The 22,848-nt window shown below is 44.0% G+C and overlaps 1 protein-coding gene across 2 annotated transcripts in view; it reads right to left on the reverse strand.

The window, feature by feature from the left end:
* Positions 1–22,848, reverse strand: part of NAPA (NSF attachment protein alpha) — a 177,913-nt gene that overhangs the window by 50,578 nt on the left and 104,487 nt on the right. For both annotated transcript variants that reach the window (XM_069207500.1, XM_069207501.1), the window contains exons 9-10: positions 1,876–1,944; positions 1,420–1,470 (exon numbers count right to left, since the gene is read on the reverse strand). In XM_069207500.1, the coding sequence (XP_069063601.1) occupies positions 1,420–1,470; positions 1,876–1,944 (120 nt within the window). The remainder of the gene's footprint in view (positions 1–1,419; positions 1,471–1,875; positions 1,945–22,848) is intronic.

Raw genomic sequence — 22,848 nt, forward strand, 5'->3', positions numbered from 1 at the left:
ACCCGCTACCTCGGGCCCGAGATTGTTGTGTGCCGGTATCTCGACCGGAGTCGGATGACTTCGACACCAGCTCGCCCTTTTTCGGTGCCGATGGACGGTCACCTATTTTTCGGGTTAAGCCATGGCCTGTTGGCGGTGGCGTCCCCTTGGCTTTAGCGGTCTTCTCGTGAGTTCTCTGCTTCGACGTCTTACTCACGGTTTTCGGCGTTTCTTCGGGATTGATCTCCTCCGAGTCCGATTCCTGGGTGGAGAATGTTTCTTCCTCCTCTTCGAAACGCCCTTGTCCTGTCAGCGCCGACGCCATTTGCAGTCTTCTGGCCCTTCGGTCCCTGAGTGTCTTCCTGGACCGAAACGCTCGACAGGCCTCACAAGTATCCTCCTTGTGTTCTGGTGACAAACACAAGTTACAGACCAGGTGTTGATCTGTATATGGATACTTGTTATGGCATTTTGGACAGAAGCGGAATGGGGTCCGTTCCATCAGCCTTGAAGAGACACGTGGCCGGGCCGACCAGGCCCCGACGGGGATCGAAAAAAAACCCGAAGGGCCACCGGAGCTCTTCTTAATTCGGTGTTGATCTGTTGTAACTAACCCGATACCGAACGCAAACAATACCGACGATTTTTCCAAGATTCTAACTAACTTTCCGACCCGAAACCCGGAGCGAAAAGGAACACGTCCGAACCCAATGGCGGAAAAAAACCAATCTAAGATGGAGTCGACGCTCATGCGCAATGGAGTCGAAATGGGAGGAGTACCTCGGTCTCGTGACTCGAAAAGACTTCTTCGAAGAAAAACAACTTGTAACACTCCGAGCCCAACACCAGATGGCGGGATGTGCACAGCATGTGTATCTGCAGCTACACATGCCATCGAACATATATATACACACACACATATATATAAATATGTATTTGATGCACTGCATTCTGGGACCAACTTTTGGAGTGTTTAGGCCCCTTGATAGGACAGAGCATGTGTGGCACATAGCACAGTATTTGTTTGAAATCACTAATGCTGCCGGTACTGATGTGCTCTAAATGAAATCATTGCAAGAAATGTTACAGGACTCTCCCCACCCGTGGAAAGATTCTAAAACATAAGAGTCTAGGCATCATCCCCTGCCGAAGAACCTAACGATGTGCAGGTATGGGAGAGATCCAATTAAAAAATGAACATACATTTTAGGTGAAAGTGTACTTTAAAGTACTATAAAAGCTGTTCTTTATGTTCCTGATGGCTGCAGCGCTTTATGCGAGTGAACACTCTCTGGTTTACATTGCATGTTTGACTAAGTCTTACACAACAGAGTATCAGAGACACTCATGTGCTGCTGCAAGCTTTCATGGTCCCTTCTCACTTCACCCAGTTAAAAGAACAACAACATATTTACTTATTAGGTAACACAGAACACTTACAGAATCTGTGTAGCTATCAATACTCTGTTCTTCATGAGCTTCCAATAATTTCTGAGAAGAAACAAAGAAAAACCGTGGTTATGGACATTATCAACTGCAAATGTCAAATTGGCAGGAAAGTTTCCATACCCCTTTCTTATGACATACATTAAACAGTGTCTAGTTTCTCACCCTGTCCCGATCTTATTCATGATTAAACACTAACAAACATCTAATCTACATTTTAATCAGTTTCAATTAATATGTCTCTCCGCAAACAAACCTATACTACCCTACATGTCTGTTCTGGATTTACGTGGCAGCTACCATACAGTTGTACACCACCAGTCTCTGCTGAAAAGGGTTAGGTGTTGTTTCTGCAAGTAAGATCCACTGTTTAAAAAATAAGTGATCTTTATTCCTTTACCGAACAAGCATCTCTTACATTCAGAGTAGAAATACAGAAACTGCCCTTACTTTTACCAGCTTACACTCCCGGGAATCTGAAAATGCCGGAAACATTTCTTCATACTTCTGTACTGCCAACTAACAAAACATAAAATGTGCAACATTAAAAGTGGAGATATGCAATCTTTTTTATTCACATATAATCACTGTCAAACATGCCCAGATTGCAGGGCATACACTTTCCAATTCCATGGGAATATTAATGATACATATGCAATCCTTTGTAATGTTAAATATTTTTTCAAAAGTCATCCTCCATTCAAGGACTCAATTTAAGCACAGTGAGGTCACATAAAGGCTCAATTTTCAAGTGTAGCTACCTGGCAATTCCTTGTGCTGAAAGCAATACACTTTTAAAATCAAATAGAGTTACTAACCCAACAGAATTTAATCAGATGAGGCTGATACTATGTACCCTCCAAATTCAGCTGCTGTAGCACGAGACACTGTATAGTCATATGTGGATAGAATATCTCGTTCTCATGAAGCATCTTGCGAAACTGAATTAAGCCCCATTTCCCCGTCTTCCACAGAACTCCCCCACCCAGATGACTAACTTGTTTACTTCTTCTGCTGCAACAAATTTTCTACAAACATGAATTTTATTTTGGAAACTGTTTCTAGGCAATATCTTTGAACAATGCACTACTGACCTAATACACGTGTAATTTACATTCAATAACTCTTGTTTACATACTCTAACTGCATATTCCTCACCTTCACAATATCTCCAGGCTCCATACTGGATCTGGAAGATGCAACAGCCATGCTCCTGTGTGTTGCAAGGGGGTGTAGGGTGGCTTCACACTGCAAGGGGACCTCTTATAAGCACCACCCCTTTACACTGACTACAGTTTCTTTCTTAGGTCTGTCTGCGCCCTTGGACGTAATTGTGTTTGTATATCACCTACTACCCCGATGAGGCGTTTACGCACTTTTCGGCGAGTGGCACGCTACTCTGGAACCCAAAGGTGGGTTAGTGGTGGATTAGTAGGTGGGGGGGAATATAAATTGTTAATGGGAGAGGTGGGAGTGGTAGACATGTGAGTCTTTTAGTCGGATGAATAGCAGATAAATAGGATAGAGGAGGGAAGAGTTTAGAAAGGATTGTGAGTTTATAGTAGTAAAAGAGGTTTAGGAGAAGGACAGCCTGTTAGTTGAATGAGCAAGATAAAGGATGGATAAAGGAGAGAAGAGTTGGAAATAGTTCAGTGGGAGTTCACAGTAGTAAAAGAGGATTTGGATGGGTAGAGAGTGGAGGTACAGGATAATTTGGAAGAGGAGAAGGACGATTCAAAGTCAAAGTATGCTTTATTCGTTTTTACATATTAAAAACCATAAAAGTTCACAAAATAAAAAAAAATAAAAAATTCCATAAAATATCCATAAATTTGTAATAGTACAATACCTGTACTACAGAAAAGCAAGATATGATAAAAAAAAAATAATAATAATTCAGAACAGCTTATCCACCCAACTGTTTACGTTTTGAAATAACTCTCCACAGAAATTTAGACACAGCAAATAAACGCCATTGGAATATAGTTGTTGCAGAAAAGCTGGTCTATACTGTCTAAAAATAAAATTTCAAAAATAGAGGAATTTCACAATATTTGAAAAACAGAGTAAAGTGAAATATGCATGTCCTGTAGCACTATCACATGGGCAGACATAACATGTGTTGGAACAATCTATGCTTCGGGTTGTGCACAAGTTCCAGTTAGAATTGGATATCATTATTTGTAGAATGATTTCCATATTGCTTAATAAATTTATCCTCCTCTAACATGGTCTTTGCTGTGTTTAATTTAAGCCTTACAAACAACTATCAGGGAGGATGGATCATTAAAAAAAACTTCCCAGTCTATCAAAAAAGGCCTTGACATATTTAAACCTTGGAATTCTCAAGGCATAATCCTGAGACAAACAATCAGTAATTATTGGCCTATTTAGGAGTGCGTCATGCTCTGACTAGATTCTATACCAATAAGTTTGTATAGGCCCATATAACAGCCTCATTATGGGTCAGAATCGTACATTTCGTTTTATAAATGGTGCAAATCTCTTTAAGTGTCCTCTCCCCAAGTTGGCCACAAATCTGTTGAGTCCAGAAATAGATGTTTTCATCAGCAAGGTTCTGGTAGTAACCAACTGCTTCTGTGAGCCATAGGCATCAAACAACAATCCAAGGTATTAGAAGGTGGAAGATGTTGCAAGCTTAGTAGCTCTTACCTTAAATTGATAGGATTTATCAACCTTGTAGCCACATTTCATAATAAGAGTTCTGGCAAGTTAACTTTTAGATATAACTCAGCCATATATTCCACAAAATGATTATTCTGATTCTGTAGTCCCTTTAGGCTACGAGCCATGAGTACTGCATCATCAGCATACAGTAATATTGGTAAGGCTTTGTGTTCAACCTGAGGAACATTATAACTTTTCTCTTCTAAAAACCTGCTAAGGTTGTTAATGTAAAGGGTAAATAAAAATGGGGCCAAAGCAGAGCCCTGCAATAGCCCATTTCAATATCAGATTTCTCTGTACTCTCTCCGTTCATCCCAAACTTAATTCTGGCCTTAGCAGTCACATAGATGTCCCAAATAAAATCCACTACAGTAAAATCAATACCCATCTTAATGATCACGATCCATAATTTATCATGAAATACACAGTCATTAGAGAGGTCCATAAATGGCAAATAAACAGGACCTCTCCTTGCTAGTGTATTTACCAATGAGAAAACTTAAATTAAGAGAATGTTCTACAGTTCCCACCCCCTTTAAGAAACTGTACTGAGCCACTACCATAACTGAATTTTCCACAGCTCAGTTTTCCAATCTTCAGAGTATTATTCTCCCTGCCATCTTCAAAAGTGACTCCAGCAAGGAGATTTGTTGCTAGCATGCAAAATTAGGACCATTAAGGAGGTGGACCAAGATTTAAAAGGACCAATTCTGCAGATCACGTTTAGAAACTTAGTCAGTAATGGTCCCATAGCTCCAAATTAGTTTTGAAAAATTCAACAGATACCCTGTCAGCAACAGTGGTGTCCATTGCATAGATATTAGATAAATGTGCTACCCAATCTTCTTGCGCTATACCGCATTCAATGGATGGAGTAGAAGGGTGTTTACAATTGGGATTATTAAGAATTTGCCAGAAAGTGCGACAATCCTTGTACCTGCTGGTATTAATAAAAGCTAACCATGTCTCTGATTTAATTTCCTACTTGCCAGTGCAGTCTTATAGACGTGCCTACATTCTGCCACTTCATTAGTTACTCTAGGTAATCTATTTAATGCCTTCTTCAATAATTTCTGGGCTTTCGTACATATGGAATCAAACTGTCCCATATGGTTCTGGGTAGTTTGCAATGAGGTACAAGCGAAACTGGCCTTAACATGCTTGGAAATCACTATAAAAACATTCTTAATACCCCCATCCTCAGCACTGTCATCAAGACAGATATTCGCTACAGCACGATTTTCTAGCACTAGGTTTAAAAGAAAAATTCACAGAATAACACTGCTCAATTTAGTTCTAATACCATTTGAAGTAGCCAATTCAAGCTCATTAGTTAATGCCAGACTTTAACTCGTTTTCTGGGCAGGTTATATCAACACTTTGAGCATTATGGGCACTAAGGCTGTTTAAATACATCCTAAACTTCGTAATTGAAAACATAAATGCACGAGTGGCTAAGATAAAATCAATAGTAGATCTGCATTCACTGCTCATAAAAATATACTGAAATGGGGGTTGGGGGTCAGAGACCTCATTGGCAAAAGCCAGCTCAAAATGAGAAAGTAAATTATTTAATTTCTCACTATACACATCATGACCAAAGAGAGATACACCCAGATACATGTGGTTCACATATCTGCATACTCCCCTAGTGGGACAGGGTCAAAGGCAGGTATTGATCCCCTCACCCCACCCCAAGTTATCTCTACCTTTCACAAAATAGACTGTTTACAATTTGTTTGCAATACTATTAATCACCACTATTTTCTCCTAAGTAAATATATAGTTTTAATAGTTACAAATATATCAATGCATACCTCTAGAGATTTTAAGACCAATAACTTGATAGTAAGGTGAATCAAGCTTTTTATGAAAAAAAACTTTCCAGACATCAAGGTAGAAACACTGGCCTTGGAAATGGGTCAGACAAGGAGGTGGCACTAAGCACAAACCCCAGAGGGGTTAGAGTCAGCGTCAAACAATGACCCTTGGATTCATCCAAACCAAAAACTTACACTAAATTTTGTTTCTTAAAAGATGCTAGCTCTGTCCTCTTTTCTAGCAATAACGGAATTCCCATCCTCCAACCTCTCATGCAACCTTTAGATGCATGCAGAGCAAAGAAAGGCACTCCACTGCCCCGTGAAGAGAGGGAATGGGGGATGAGCTACCATAGTGCAATGGCCCAGGTATCTGATTTGGCCTTGCCACTGCCTAGGCCAACTAGGCTCTTGGTTCAAGTATATGTGATCACTTCATTCGATCAGGCCTCGGGGGGAGCAGCTAAGCGGTGAAAGACCTCTCAGCCCATCACACAATCAGAGAGCCCATCTGCCAACACAACCTATACTCCCAAACCCTGCAGAAGTAGGCATACCACACATGTGCCAGGAGGAAGGTGGCCCCAATAAGGGCACTAGGACTAAGACACAAACAGCTGACCAGGAAGACAGTTTTACCTCTCTGGGTCCCTGCCTCTTTTACTCCTCCAACCTCCAGCCTCCACCCCAGCCGCCTTCTGCTCTCCACCTACATCCAAACTTTGACGGGCCTACCCTCTGAAAATAAGGAGGGGGTCCAGGAGCTGTTGACAGAAGAATGGGTCTCTTTTTAGCCCCTTGAGTCTTCTAGAGTGAGAGGACACACAAGAGCCACACCCTCAAAACCCTCAAATTTCTCAAAATTCTCAAGATCAAGATACCCTTCTAGTTCCCACCTCTAAAACTGCTCCATGCTCAGCCTCACAGGTTGCTAATGTCACAAGAGAAACAGCAAACCATGGCACCGCCTATTGTGCCAATACAGACAGCGCCAGGGCTTCACTAGTCAACACTATGGAACTTCTGGTTATGGGTCTCCAGTATCAATCTGACAAAATGAATGTACAGCTAACTTTACTTAACACCATGGCGTATTTGTTGGGGCACTTTAAGTTTCTTATTAAGCGAGTCCAGCAAGAAGTTCTGGATGCACCCCTGTGCTGCGGATGCGGTCCAATTGTGGAAAAGTTATCCACACTGCCTGATATGCTTAGCACCCTCCGCACAGACCTTAGAAAGGATGTCACAGATTCTTCAGCTACAGTACCAAAGCAGGAATTTGCCTCAACTGCAAGGAGTCCAGCCTTAACCTGCAGAATCAGCCACTCGGAGCACTTAATAAATAACCAGCAGGCAGGCACAGGTTCCCGGCTGGTAGAAGGCTGTCACACTTGCACCGACCCCACTCAATAGGTAACCATGTCTGCTCCCAGCCTCTCATCAGACACAGCATTAGAAAGAAATCTGAAAACTAAAACCAAAATGAAAGCAACAACAAATGCAAAGCATGGGAGACTTCAAAGGAGAAAAGGCCGCAACAAAAAGACAGCCACAAATCATGCTGATGTCTACTTGCTCTTTAAACCAGCATTCAGTACAAATCAAAACAGAGATCCAACTCTGGTCGAGGGGGAAACAGTTCCCCAAACCGAATCCAGAGAGTTCAGTGCAGCAAATAAAGCAGTCAGCACTTTTCAGCCACCAGGGCCTAACAAGAGACAATCTGAGTCCCCAAGTCCAAAGGTAGCTGGGCCTGAGGCGATGCAAGGTACACATCGCACAAAGGATACAGATGTGATGCAGGTCCCTTTGTTACCTTACTGTTCCTCCCCCACGCACCTTACGAAATCAGTCAATACAAATAGAAGGCCTTCCTCCCTGTCCACTCTCCCAACTGGGTCACTGTTAGAAAACTGCATGCAGCAAATTTAGATCACGGCCATTATGGCCCTGGGGTGGGGGAAAACCGTGTTAATGGTGGGCTCCTAAAAGGCACCACTACGTGTGAAACTAATGTCCCTACTATCTCTGCTCATGCTCAGAGTCGCTTGGCAGGGTGCCCCTAGGTTCTTGGAAACCTAGCCACATCCTCCACCATCTGACGTACCACTTCAGGTCATAACGTGGGGCCCATACATTGTAGAGATAACCAGGGAACCCATACAGGCCCCAGAGGGAATCCTCCCCAATCCAGCAAATAGCGACAATTTAGGTGGCCAAATTTAGTACCAGCCAAGGAGCACATCACAGGATCAATGGACAATTACAATACAGACTGCACAACCCCTGTTCTTATCGATCCACTTGTCCCATAAACTTCAATTCCAACTCTACCATGCTGCTACCTGGGGCTTGTGATCATCTCTCTTTTTCAGCTCACTACAGCCACAGAAACCATCTGGGAACAACGCCACCCCTGCCCCTCCCCCTCCACCCCCAGGAGAATACTTATATGCAGCCCAACTCAAATATCTTAATTTTTCACCCTGAATATAGATCATGGGGAAACTGAGACGTACTAAACAGAGGCAACATCTAACTATTTTTATCACACATCCCTTCAATGTTGGACCCGCTCTCCTCAGGCCTTGAGTCTATAGGGTTCACGTGAGGATGAGCCACCATCACTGGGCTAAGTGACCAAAACTATCTTGCGCACACCAATATTTATCCAGAGAATTTTAGAGGAGCACTTTACCTTTAAGAATTGGGGGGGATTCGCATTATCCCCTTCAGTGAGCCTGGCTACCCGGGCCCCTTTACTATCATCATGTCTGTGCATAGGGCAGATATCTTGAACAATGTAACTACTAGTTCTGTACTGAGAGGCGCCTTAGGACACTCACTGAGGAATGAAAGACTAAAAATAATTGCCTATTGAACTACACCATGTATCTCCGCCTCCACTCAAAACTCTGCGCGGATCTACAGATACGTCACTAACCCCTCTGCTGGCCAATGACAAAGCAAGGATTATGGGGCCAACATTACGCTCTGTAAAAATCTCTCTGATTATGCTCCTGAAACGTCAACGGCCTTGCCAGCAAGACTGCTGACTATGCTTTTCTTAGTTACATCACCAGCTTTGACATTGTTTTGATGCGAGAAACATGTTTAGCTGAGCCACACTATCTACAAGGCTACTTAGCCATTTTTACACCTGCGGGCAGGTCGGGGAGACATGGTCACCTGTCTGGGGGTCTATCAAAGTATAGCGCAATCAGCTGTGTAGTCTCAACATGAGCTTTATGCTGCGACTCTCCAGACATGAACACAGTCAGAATCAGTACATCACTCCATGATGGTACGAAAGGGATAATACTTACCAATGTCTATATCCACCTGAAACGCAAAGTCACCGTTGCCTGTAATCTGTTGAATCACATTACAGATGATCTATGCAATGGTGAACCTTTTAATACTGTTCTCTCCAGAGACTTCAACTTACATCTGCTCAGCTATTCCTCTGATGAAGCAGTAGCTGCCCAAACCTTATGTTGGAATATACCAGCACAAAGACAAAGAAGATGGGGATGCGCAACAAAGACTGGGACAGGACTATTGACTGACCTGGAGCACCTTAACCTCAGAGCCCTTAATGGCAGCTGTGCTGAGGATTACACTCCAGTAGCATCTTTTTACTCCAAAGGCCCCAAACAACAATAGACTATACCTTTGTCTCTTCACCACTCTTCTATTGTGTTGCCTCTTATCGATTGGGGGATAAAGGAAAGAGTGACCACCGGCTTCAAGAAATAACAGACAACAACAAATCCTGCCTTTGCCCGGCTGCCATAGGCCTCAGGCACTGTCCATATAGTCAATAACAAAAGGATAAAGTCTGCTCAGGTTAACATAGAGCATATACACTGGACCGACCACAGATGTGTCCACTTCACCTTCCGACGCGAGACTCGCCACCTCCGCACACAACCCATCCCACGTCGACAGTGGAACAAAATCCCAGAGGAACAGCTTCTCTCCACTCTCAACGACAACCAACCCACCTTCTCCTCCGACCCCAACGTCGCAGCCCTCAACCTCACGAATTGGATCACCAACTGCGCAAACAACCTTGCGCCCCTCAGACGCCTCCCAAGACAGACCAACACCAAAAAACCTCTCTGGTTCACCGACTCCCTTAAGGAATCAAAGAAAACCTGCCGCACCCTCGATAAAGCCTGGCGCAAGGACCACACCACAGATAACATGTCTGCCCTCAAGAACGCTACCCGCGAACACCACCAACTGATCCGCGCCGCCAAAAGAAATTTCTTCACAGACAGACTGGACAAAAACAGCCACAACAGCAGAGAACTCTTCAACATCGTCAAAGAGCTCTCCAACCCTAACGCCAACGCCAACGCCATCACGCCCTCACAAGACCTCTGCAACTCCCTCGCCACCTTCTTCCATCTTAAGATCACCGACCTACACGACAGCTTCGGACACCAGACCCAGCCAACCACCACAGAACCTACAACCCGAGCCATCACCCTCAATGCCTGGTCTCACATCAACACGGAACAGACCAAAGCCACCATGAACTCCATCCACTCCGGTGCCCACTCGGACCCCTGCCCACACTTCATCTTCAACAAAGCCGACAACATCATAGCCCCGCACCTCCAGACCATCATCAACAGCTCGTTTCCGTCTGCTACCTTCCCCGAGAGCTGGAAACACGCTGAAGTCAACACCCTACTGAAAAAACCTACGGCAGACCCAAGCGACCTGAAGAACTTCCGCCCCATCTCGCTCCTCCCCTTCCCTGCCAAAGTCATAGAGAAGACCGTCAACAAGCAACTTACCAACTTCCTTGAAGACAACAGCCTACTCGACCCCTCTCAATCTGGATTCCGAGCCAATCACAGCACAGAAACCGCCCTCATCTCAGTCACAGACGACATCAGAACCCTGATGGACAACGGAGAAACAGTCGCCCTCATCCTCCTCGACCTCTCGGCTGCCTTCGACACCGTCTGTCACCGCACCCTAATAACCCACCTCCGCTCCACCGGGATCCAAGGACAGGCCCTGGACTGGATCAGCTCCTTCCTCTCCAACCGCTCCCAAAGAGTCTACCTCCCTCCTTTCCACTCAGACCCCACTGAGATCATCTGCGGCGTCCCACAAGGCTCCTCGCTCAGCCCGACTCTCTTCAATGTCTACATGAGCCCCCTCGCCGACATCGTACGCAAACACAGCATCATCATCACCTCCTACGCCGACGACACTCAACTGATACTTTCCCTCACCAAGGACCCCACCAGCGCCAAGACCAACCTGCAAGATGGAATGAAAGACGTCGCAGATTGGATGAAACTCAGCCGTCTGAAACTGAACTCAGACAAAACTGAAGTCCTCATCCTTGGAAACACCCAGACTGCCTGGGACATCTCCTGGTGGCCCACGGCCCTTGGCACCGCACCGACCCCCTCAGACCACGCACGCAACCTCGGTTTCATCCTGGACCCGCTTCTCACCATGACCAAACAAGTCAACGCCGTATCATCCTCCTGCTTCCTCACCCTCCACATGCTCCGAAAGATCTTCCGTTGGATCCCTGCCGACACCAGAAAGACCGTGACCCACGCCCTCGTCACAAGCCGCCTGGACTACGGCAACACCCTATACGCAGGAACCACCGCTAAACTCCAGAAACGTCTGCAACGCATTCAAAACGCCTCCGCCCGCCTCATCCTCAACATACCCCGCAACAGCCACATCTCCGCCCACCTGAGACACCTGCACTGGCTTCCTGTCAACAAAAGGATCACCTTCCGACTCCTCACCCACGCACACAAAGCCCTCCACAACAAGGGACCCGAATACCTCAACCGCCGCCTCAGCTTCTACACACCCACCCGTCCTCTTCGCTCCGCCAACCTCGCTCTCGCCGCCGTCCCTCGCATCCGCCTCACCACGGCGGGTGGGAGGTCCTTCTCCTACATGGCGGCCAAGACATGGAACTCCCTCCCCACCACCCTCAGGACCACCCAGGACCACTCCGCTTTCCGGAGACTACTCAAGACCTGGCTCTTCGAGCAGCAGTAACCCCTTCCCCCTAGCGCCTTGAGACCCGCATGGGTGAGTAGCGCGCTTTATAAATGTTTATGATTTGATTTGATTTGAACTACCTGAACCTCCAACAGTGCTCTTCAACATCCAATGGAATTTGGCCGCAAACAACCTAAGGAGGTGGGAGGCTTCCAGCTACAGTCTAGCAGAAAAGTTTCCTTCAGTGCCGAAAATCACGCCCTGCAAAGCAACAGTTGAAATAGGGCATATCTCTACAGCACACCGGATGGAGATAAGGTTACTCAAGAGATCCATAAACAGCACTTCAAGATTCCTGCAACTCTACCAGAGGACAGTTGGCTCCAAGCTGCTCTATGTAAACATAAAACAACACTAATGAAGCTGAAGTGGTCTGTAAATCAATTGCGTGAGGACGATATCTGGGTAAAGTTGCTTGCCGATGCAAAACATACTGATGGGGCCCACTTCTGGAAAACAATAAATCAACTGGCATACCCATCACATGGTGGTATGTCCTCGCATATAGTAGAGGAAGACTGGGCCAAATATGTATGGGAACGCTTCAATCAAGGAGGCCATGCCACCATGGGGCAACCGATACGGGGCTTCTCAACATGGATGGAAACTCTCCTCTGCCCAAGGGGAACCCTAACGTGCATCTATCATGGTCAACAAATGGGCTACTGCCCATTCCCAGGACTGCACATGTGAACGCAATCAAGCGGCAAAAAGGCAAGGGAAGGAAGGAAGGAAGGAAGGGAGGGAGGAAGGGACACCAGGGCCCAATGGAATCCCTTCGGCTCTTTTGAAATAGCCCTGTCTTTTGGACTGAGGCCATAGAACCACTTTTTTCAGAAATCCGTCTTGCATGTACAATCACTAACATCCCAATTCACAAAAGCGGGGATACGTTGCTGGCAAAAAAAATTCTAATTGCCTTAATCAATAACGAGGCGAAATACTTGCGGGGACCTTGCTCGAGGACCTGCAGACTTGGGCGTCAGAAAAGTCAATAATCCCAATAAACCAAACTGGCTTCTCAAAAACATCCGGGACGACCACCAGTATTATGTCCACTGAACTACTGGCAGACAGGGCAAAAGTTACAAAACAGTCACTCCATCTTTGCTTTGTTGACTGCACGGCAGCCTTCCACCATGTGGACTGTGCCAGACTCTGGGGCAAGCTGGGGGATCTCAGGACACCTCTAAAATACATTGGCCAAGGTTGAGTTTGGGGGAGGAATACACCTCTCAAAACGCATACCAACTGCTAAAGCAGGGGTGCGTCCTCGCCACCCACACTCTTCAATCTATTCCTGGCCGATCTGACCACAGAACTGGACAACTGCAACTCCCACGCTCCAAGGCTGGGCAGCTTGTCAGTTACGAGTCTCCTTTAAGCTGACAATATTATTTTGATTATACAAACCCCAGAGGGACTACAACATCTTCTCTCCGCAGCACAGAAGTGCTCTGACCAAAATAATCTTGTATGAACTTTGATAAAACACATACTCTGTCTTAGAATCATACATGGAAAAGGTCACCAACCTCGTATTGGAGGAGCACAGCTATTCTGTCAGCAGCAGAAACAAATATCTACTGGTAGACAAAGAAGGCAACTTTACATGACAGAGGGAAGTGACGAAGAGGAAAGGGCTGTCTTTGGCAGTCTCACTCAGGACTCTGAAGTGAAAGCTAACCAGGCCTATAGTCGCCCGCTTCTCCAGGTACCACAAGCTTAACGTTTATCAACACTACCTTATGGCAGCTAACCCCAAAAAGGAAGGGACGCAAAAACTCTGGATAGCTTAATAGTAAAAGTCTACAGAATAATATTTAGCCTGCCAAAGTATATGTCTCCGGCACAGATTAGGCTTGAATTTGGTCTGACAAAACAAGCCCTAGCAAGGCGAGGAGCTTTCATCCTCTTTTGGGATAAAGCAAGGAAGGCGTCAACTGACTCTCTAAACCATGACTTATGGCAGCAGTTGAACAGAGAAAATTATCCCCAGCTGGGGCCTATCTCAATGACTCCCTGCTCAAGGTTGGGTAAACCGAGCTGGGGAAAACCCCGATAAGCCACACTGTGGTAAAAAAAAAAAAAAATGTAGTGTAGAAGACCACGAGGCTCAAATTACTGGTGGAAGACAAGGCAACAATTTTGTCCCGAGCTCATACCTGGATGGCCTTGCACACATATTCCAAGTTGGCACCCTAAAAATATCTAAGTTTGGGTTTCTCAAGAGCAATGCAAGAAAAATATCATCTGGTCTGTTGCCCTGCTCCCAGCATCTTCCAAAATGGCACTGAGCTAATGTGATGATAACCTGCAGACTGTGTGTCACGGCTTTGGAAGACATGCCACACATACTGTGCAGGTGTTGAGACGACTTTTGTTTAAAAAAAAAAAAAAAAAACTTTAATAAAAGGAGAATTCACCCCCCCAGAGAAAGGCCAAGATGGCCTGTTTTGCCCCGGCTGACCTCCAACTGACTCGTAAAATATCTTACGCAGGTCTCTAAGAAATTGCCATAGGTGGACAGCGGAGAGTCCTGATATAGCCTCCTGCGATTTCCACCTGCCTGCAGAGGTGACTTTATATTCGCATGCTACTTATAACGCTTTTCCCACTCATGAAATCCGCACTTCAGCCTTGGCCACTGCAGTTGCTGTTACAAGAGCTTTGCCCAAGTCACTTTACCCTCCTTGTTGCACCATGCGATGGTCGGTGTCGTGAATCCCTGCTACTAATCGTTTAGGCTTGTAAGGCTGAACCAAGCCTGATTTTGCCAATGATAGCAGGTAATGTAAGATTTGCTCTAGCGGTGCTAAGAGAGTGTGAATATTCATTTTTTAGTAACATAAACAAACAAGTTTCCACTTTAATCTGTATGCTTTGTTCGTGCTATCAGCCCTGGCTCTTGCAAATGCATCTGCATTCCTGAGGGACATCTATAGTTGTGAATTCATGGTGTTCAGCAGCAAGGAAGATAAGTGCAGGGAACTAGGGTGTGGGTAAGTACTTGATTGGGGTTCATCAATAATAAGTTCCTCTGTGGTCTCATTTGAATGTGGCTTGTCTCTGACAGTAGTAGAAGTTCCGTGAACCAGTGTTGTCTGGGCCATCGTGGAACATTCAAAATCATCTGGCACGGCTCACTCCTCATTTTCCTGAGGAGTCTGGGTATAAGAGGGACTGGGGGCAAAGCGTATGCAAAGATTCCGGACTATCTGATCGTAAATGCATTACCCCATGACCCCCTTTGAGAATGCCACTTTACGTAAAATCAGCATTTCCTGTTCTCTTGTGTTGCAAAGAGGTTGAGTGTCGTTTTGCCTCATCTTTGAAAGGTTTTGTCCAGAATGGACTGTTTTAGTTCCCATTAATGTCAGCTGTGGTATATTATGCTCAACGTATTTGCCAAACTGTTGTTTGCAGCTGGCAGATGTTCTTTACGTAATGTAATTTGATGTGCCAAAGCTCATGTCTAGATTCTTTGAGCTTCCTTGAACATAACAAGAGATCTTGTGCCCCTTGTTTGCTTTTGTAGTGCATACTGGTTGTGTTGCATGCGTGTATTAGCACTGATGACCTCGTTATTCTTGACAGGAAAGCTTGAAGACTTAGTGAAATTGCTCGGAGCTCCAGAAAGTTAATATGCATCTTCCTTTGACTCAGTGCCAACCTTCCACTTACTTGGGGGTCCGGCAAATGAGGACTCCCACCATCCAGGAGAGCGTCTGTAATAATGACATAGCCGGATATTTGGGATACGAATATTAATCCAGATGACAGATTGTTGGCCTCTGTTCATCAGCGTAGAGCCTTCATTATGGTCAGTGTGTTGTTGATAAGTTTTAACTCTTTGTTTATCAAATTATTTCTGGAAGGGCTTCATTCTCAGTCGGGTAAAAGGCATCAGAGAGAAGGCAGAGGACATGATCATTAGAAGCGATTTGAAAAGGAAAACTGAAACAGACTTTATTTTCGATAATTTGTGTGCTAACATTATGAGTCTTTTCTGTCTTTTGTTTGTTCAGAATGCTTTGTCTTGGAATGTATTCATAACTGCTCATAGAAACGCTATCTTCATTGATGGATGGAGGCATGACTTCTGATAACTGAGTATTAAACCCAAACTTTAGAATAACTGCAGACACTTCTTAGTCGCTCTCAATGCCTGATGGGCAGTTAGTTGATGCTTTAATAAGCAAAGGAGGTTGATGCTGTTATTAGCCAATCATTGAGGTACAGGAAAACCTGGAAACCCTTTTCCCTTAGGTGGTCTGCACATGGAAGGCAAATTTTGTAAAAATGAGAGGGGCTGTCTTGAGAACAAAAGGGAGGACTAAGAATTGATAGTGAGTGCCGACTACCCTGAATCTGAGGAATTTGTGGTATTTTGGATGAATAGGGATATGAAAGAAAGCATCCTGTAGATGTAAGGATACCATGTAATTGCTGTAGTTGAGTAGATGCAGGATGCCTTGCAAGGTTATCTTACGAAAGGAATGTTTTTTTCAGTTATATGTTTCCCTTCGTAGATCGAAAATGGGTCACCATTTCCCCGATTTATTCTTTATTAGGAAAAACCGAGAGCAGAAACCAATTCCTTTTTGAGAATGTGGGGCTTTCTCTATTGCTCCCTTGTGTAACATTGCTAACACCTCTTGCTGAAGTGGAAGGAGATGAGGTGTGTAGGCTCCTCTTGGAGTGTTCAGTGGAATTTTTATGAATTCTAAAATATGATCATATGTGATGAGAACCAATATCCATGTGTTCAAGGTTATTTTCTGCCACTGATGGTAAAAGTTCGCTCCCACAGGTTGAAAAGGGTACATTCGGCACACCTGAGATGTCACTGCTTTCTGTCAGTGTCTCTTGTTTGAGATGCTTGCTTTCTTCATGGCAGTTGCTTGGTGGAAGGTGCTGCTGGCGGTGATCTGCAAGTTTGCTGTTGGTAGGTAGGTCTATACAGCTGCTGAAAGAGCTGATAATGCAAATACCTCTGGTAGCCCCTTCTGAATTAAAATAAACCTCAACCACTTGTCCCTTGAAAAGGCATCTTTCTAACTTGCAAAGTGCCCATGGATCTTGCCATGTCTGTGTCAGCCTTGATTGTTTGAGGCATCATCAATGTGCTAGCCAAACAGAGCCTCTCCGTCGAATATGATATCTTGCTCTGCACCTCAGAGCTGAATGAAGTGGCCTTCAACCATCCTTGACGCCTAAGGACCACTGACCCTGCCAACTGTCTGAAACCTGTTGAGGCTATATCCATAGCACAATCAATAATCTCTGATGAAGTTCTCTCTCCTTCCTGCAAGATTTACTTTGCCGGACCTCTTACCTTCAGGCAGAAGATCTATATATGCGGCAATGTCTGACTTCATTTGCCTGTCTTATCTGCTTAATATTGTTATTGAATTGGATGCTCAAACCATTGTCACTGACATTGAGGAGAACAACTTGCTTATATTATCAGGACATCTGCCTTCCCTGTCAAGTGGGGTTGAGAGTAGTGTGGCAGTATTTCTTGGACCAGTGCTGGGCCGCCTGTGTCACCACAGAATTTGGCTTTGGGTGTCCAACCAGACATACAGGCGGGTCCTCAGGTACCTTGTATTCCTTACCAATTCTTGGCAGGACAGCTGATCCTGTGGCAGGATTTTTCATAATCATTATGCCTTCGTCCCCAATGTAATCCACTATTGGGATTGCTCTAATAGATGCTTTTGTGGGTTCCTTAAATTCATACATGAAGTAATCAGATTACATAATAGTTAAAGGCAGTTGGAATCGTTTTGCAGCTCTCTCCATGAGACTATGGAAGCCTCCGATATCATCCGGTGGGGAGTCCAGTTGAAGTGCAAATGGGGAAGGCGTTTGAATGAGATAATCATCCTGTTCATAGGGCACAGACTGAGTATCAGGGATTTCCCCCTCTTCCCTACCCTCACCCAAGGAAGATCGTATCATAGGAGCATTGCAGTGTGACAGGTCTTACAGTCTTTTACCTCACAGGCAGGATGAAGGCAGTAGATGCACTTCGGGGTGGATTTTCCGAGTGTAGCCTCTTTTTTCCACAAGTCTCAAAGACTCTGGAAGGTACTTTTGTAGATGGTTCCGACATTTTATAGTCAGTCTCCATTAGATGGAAGAGTAAACTTCTGTTTGGATTTCTAAAAGTTAGTTAAATGCTAAATAACTGAACAGAGCTCAGTGATACACCCTTCACTAAACGTGCAGTAGAAAATCTGAGGGAAGATGCCTTAGTAGTGATGTGGATAAGTTAATGAAAGTAATGTCTTCTAGCCATTGTAAGCTATGTGTAATGGTCCTATTGCTATTAAAAGGTACCGTGGGACTCCCACCTAGATGACAGGGAATGATTCAAGCATGCAAATCAAAGAAAGATCCAATACTGGAGAACAAATCACCTGTGGACATTAACAGCATTCCCTAAAGATTCCTACTTAAGGAACCTGGAGTCCAATGTATTGAAGTGCTTTACCCATTCTGTGTTTATGGGAAAAGGTGTACTTGCAGGTCTTTAAATGCATAATCACATCATTTTGTGTTTTCCTTCGTGATGGGAAAATCCAGAAGAGCCACACCTCACTTAAGAAAGAATTAAGACTACATGGATGTAACTTTCATTTGTGTCAATGTGGAAGGTGAGAGACGTGTACGTCTGGAAGGTGTTCTGCCTTCATATACAGTGGCATGAAACGCAGAGAACCACAAGCTCTGGGGTTTAAGTGTATAGACAGCACAGGTAACTTCGCCATTTCAAGAGGTAGCACAAGGCCATAGTGCTGTCAGTCTGGATTAATACTTTTCTATTAACAAATGAGATGAATGACATAAAGGGGAATAAATCTGTACAAAGGATAGATCTGTACAAAGGACAGTGAGATGCTCCCAGTCCATGGGCTGGATAGACCATGGTCTCTCGGAGAGTTTACTCTTTAACCCATGAACAACTGATTAGTAACCATCTTTAAATATGGACCTCAACAAATGTCACTGGACCTCCACCAATGTCACATGCCACACAACTGCATTAATGCCACAGGCTGCAATAAACTTGCAAAGCGCTTGCATCTTAGTATACCCCTCTGAAGCACACCACAATGGTAGACCAGGAATTTTCAAAGGTGAGCAAACAACAATAATAAGATAAGCATTGCCATTAGTGTTTGCAGGTCCTTAAAAAGGTTCTTATTATTGGAAGTTAATAGTGAATACAGAATAATTTGGGGGAAAGGTCAGGACTCAGCATTAACTTTTTGTTCCTCAAATGCAATTACAGTGTTGAGGACCTTTTAGAGACTAAATACAATAAGCTGATTAAAAGTAAGATTGAGTCAGATGACAAGAGCCCAAAGACTCCATCTTAGTAAGGGTATACATGAATCCAAATGTTATTTGAAAACTATGCAAAGCTGCTCATGGACCTGATTGGGGCCAACATGCCCTACTTCTCATATATGCAGATGACACAAATGTTTACATTTTTACACAATGTAGAAGGAGTTGCCTACAGTGGCAGGCTTTGTCTAAACAACCAAAAACTGAATGAAGGTAAGACACATGGAAGTTACTCAAGTTTAAGAAAATGTTCTCCTTCTGGTAAGACCCCACTGAAATCATAAGTACTGAGTAGTCCACTCACATATGAGATACCAAGCACCTTTTGCAATATGCGAGTATTTTTCACTTTATGTTAAAAAAACAATTGTTAACATAAAAAAGATATATTTTTGGAAGTTTATCTGAAGCTTATATTAGTTCAATTGCATTTATTTTCTTCCAAAAAAACAGAAAATCAATATAAAGCCCAAAAAGTGACCAGTTTTAGAATAGGTAAGAAAAAAAGTCTTATAAACCTTTTTCAAATGAATCATGAAGGAAAACACGTGTAATGTTGCCATCAAACTGTTCTATTTTTAGTAACAAAACTGTATATATATTACATATTCCGTCTAAAGAGCAGCTGTTTATGGAACAGGGCTCCCTATGCAGACCTTGGCACAGGTGGGGATATATTGCCAGGCGTTCTGGATTTCCTTAGTCATCCACAATTAGCACTCCAAAGCCCACCTCATATACAGAATGCAAGGGCTTATTCCACTAACTTCCCAGAACTTTCTATTAAAAAAAAAAATAAGGATATGTGATTATGTGAAATTTCAACACTCAATTATGGAACAAGATGAGTGAGCTCTTTAAATAACGAATTACCTACTATGGAAAAAAAATTCCTGGCTACAAGGTCTTCTACTACTATCATGATCTTATTAGCAGATTCGAAAGAGCTTCACCCAGAATAATAAGGGCCGCCACTTTCACATGTAGATATTGAGGGAGGTACCTCTAAAACTCTCTATTTTGCCCCTACTGTTTCTGTCCAAGATACCCATAACGTACGCTGCATCAACAGCATGCAAGCTACACTGGAAGCATGCAACTTACAGTTGTCGAAGTTCAAACTTTTATCCCTAAAACATCCAGATGCAGATACTGGGGCACTGACAGGGGCTTCGGAGAAAAAAAGTAGTATGCTAGAAGAACAAAACTAGGTGGATCACACAAGAGGCATTTTGCCATGAAACGTGGACTACATCCACCAAAGTGACAGGTAAAATACTCTTATGCTTGCTTGGAATCTTCTTAGGGGAAGAATTTTTCCTGAGTCTCGTTTCATTTCAGCCGTAGAAGGCCTACACCAGTGCGAAAGGTATGGTAATCATTTTAAGTGATGACTCTCCCTGATGGCCTAGAGCCTTATTTTCATGTAGTGACTGGAAGCTTGAATGTCATGGCCAGGACGATAACAGTACAGATAATGGAATTGTAGATCCTAACCTGGAAGACTTATAACACTTGGTCCAGTGTGAGAACTAACACATTTAAACTAACCCATTTCACATGAAGGGAATAATAAAAACATAACTATCACTTGATTAGATTGTGAAAAATAAAGAAAGATATCAAGAAAACCTTTTTGGAGACAAAATGTTTTGCAAACATGCAAAACACTTGTGGGCCCTGTTCATATGAGTAAGACCAGCATAGCAAAGACAATAAGTCTCAACTTTTTTTTTTAACCTACTGACTTTACCAATGTTTTTTGCTGACACTGGTCAGCATCAGAAAAAGAAAAAACAAAAATGCAACGAATTGTATGTGCATAGATGTCATGATAAAGTGTACATTCACATAATGACATGCTGGCAGGCCCCCTAAGCACGCTCATGCATACAGTGTGAGCGAGCTGCCATTTACAATGTTTTTATCCACCATTCCAAGATGATTGACATCAATCTTGGAGTGGTAAATATGGAAAAAAAATTGAGACACAGAAGTGCATTGAACAGCAACAATCAGCAGTTGCTGGACCCTTCCTATTTTTTTTCTAAAGGGCACAACAGATGGGTAGGTAGGGGGGAGAAATAGAGGACCACTTTTGAGAAAAAATCAATGAGGAGTGAGGAGTAAAAGGGGAGGGGGAGGTGCAATAATGGAGGTGCCTTATGTGGCAGATAAAAAGCACAAAAAAAAGCCAAGGAATGGTGGGAGAAGCAATTGATGAACTACACAGAGTGTGTGGGTGAGGTGGTGGTATGTGAGTGGGCAGGCAGCATACAAGTGAGAAAACATAAAAACGCACATTCTCATGGAGCGCTGAAAGAAAAAGAATAAGTAATATGTTACTTACTCTGTAAGCATCTGTCCGTAATGTGTAGAGCAATAGATTCACATGCTTTGAATACTCCTGCAATTTAGTGTTGGGCTCAGAAGTCTGTAAGTTGTTTTTCTTCGAAGTCTTTAGATTTAAGAGGTATGTGGTATAATACGACTCCTTCTGTATTCGGCACTGCACATGGACACCAGCTCCACTGTTGGTTTTTTTTTTTGCCCAGCGAGTGAGAGAGAATGGAGTTTTGAGTACAGATAGTATAGTGACTGTGTGTAGATTAATGATCCAAGTATTAAGGATTAAGTAGCAACCACCAACTTCCAGAAAGGTGGGTGAGGACATGCTTACAACACTTCACATTTAGAAAAGATGCTTATAGGGTAACATATTCTGTTATAGCATGTGTGGCTGTCGATACACATGCTCAGCTTAGACTGTGAAGTGGGGGTTAGTAAGTGGAAGGTGCAGAGCTCTGAAAAAAGGTTATTGAGTCTGTTTGGCACCCCCTAGTCTGCTGCTGGTCTAAGACATCCGCTAACAGTGCTTGGTCCGTCCATCATTCTTTTGTGTTGCTGAAGACGCCCCAAGTGGGAAGGGTATGCCCAGACATGGATCCCGTATTCACTGTGCCACTGGATTCAGGCTAGCCTGGCTGATGAAGGGCGATACCCTGAAACCGGTCCCATGATGCTCGTTTCCAGTCCAGGGAGGACCTGCCTTGGCAGTTCTGGCTAGACTGTTCCCATGGAGAGCAGGGTCAAGACTCATTTGCATATAGCTATGTTCAAACCGGGGTGGCATGGTGAGCAAAAGAACGATGGATTAAACCCAGATCTGTGAATGGGGTTGAGTGTCTGACAAGTTTCAGCACTCCGTCCACCATCCTTTTGTGTTGTTGTTTGTTCTCACTAAAACTACCTTAGTCTGGACGTCCGGGGAAATGGCTTTAAAAACAAACTGAATTGTTAGAAGTTCCATCTGGATGATGAGGAGAACTTTTTGGTTAGCTGCCCACAGACCCTGAACTGTCATGTTGTGGATATGTGCACCCTAGCCAATGACTATACAGGTGGGCATCATCCCCTGTAGGCTCATTACTGTTCTGACAGTGAGGGGGCAATGTGGCTGCAAAAGGCAGTAGGTGCTTGAATCCTGAAAGCC

The sequence above is a fragment of the Pleurodeles waltl genome, chromosome 9 (genome assembly GCF_031143425.1).
Source record: "Pleurodeles waltl isolate 20211129_DDA chromosome 9, aPleWal1.hap1.20221129, whole genome shotgun sequence".
Classification (NCBI taxonomy): Eukaryota; Metazoa; Chordata; class Amphibia; order Caudata; family Salamandridae; genus Pleurodeles; species Pleurodeles waltl.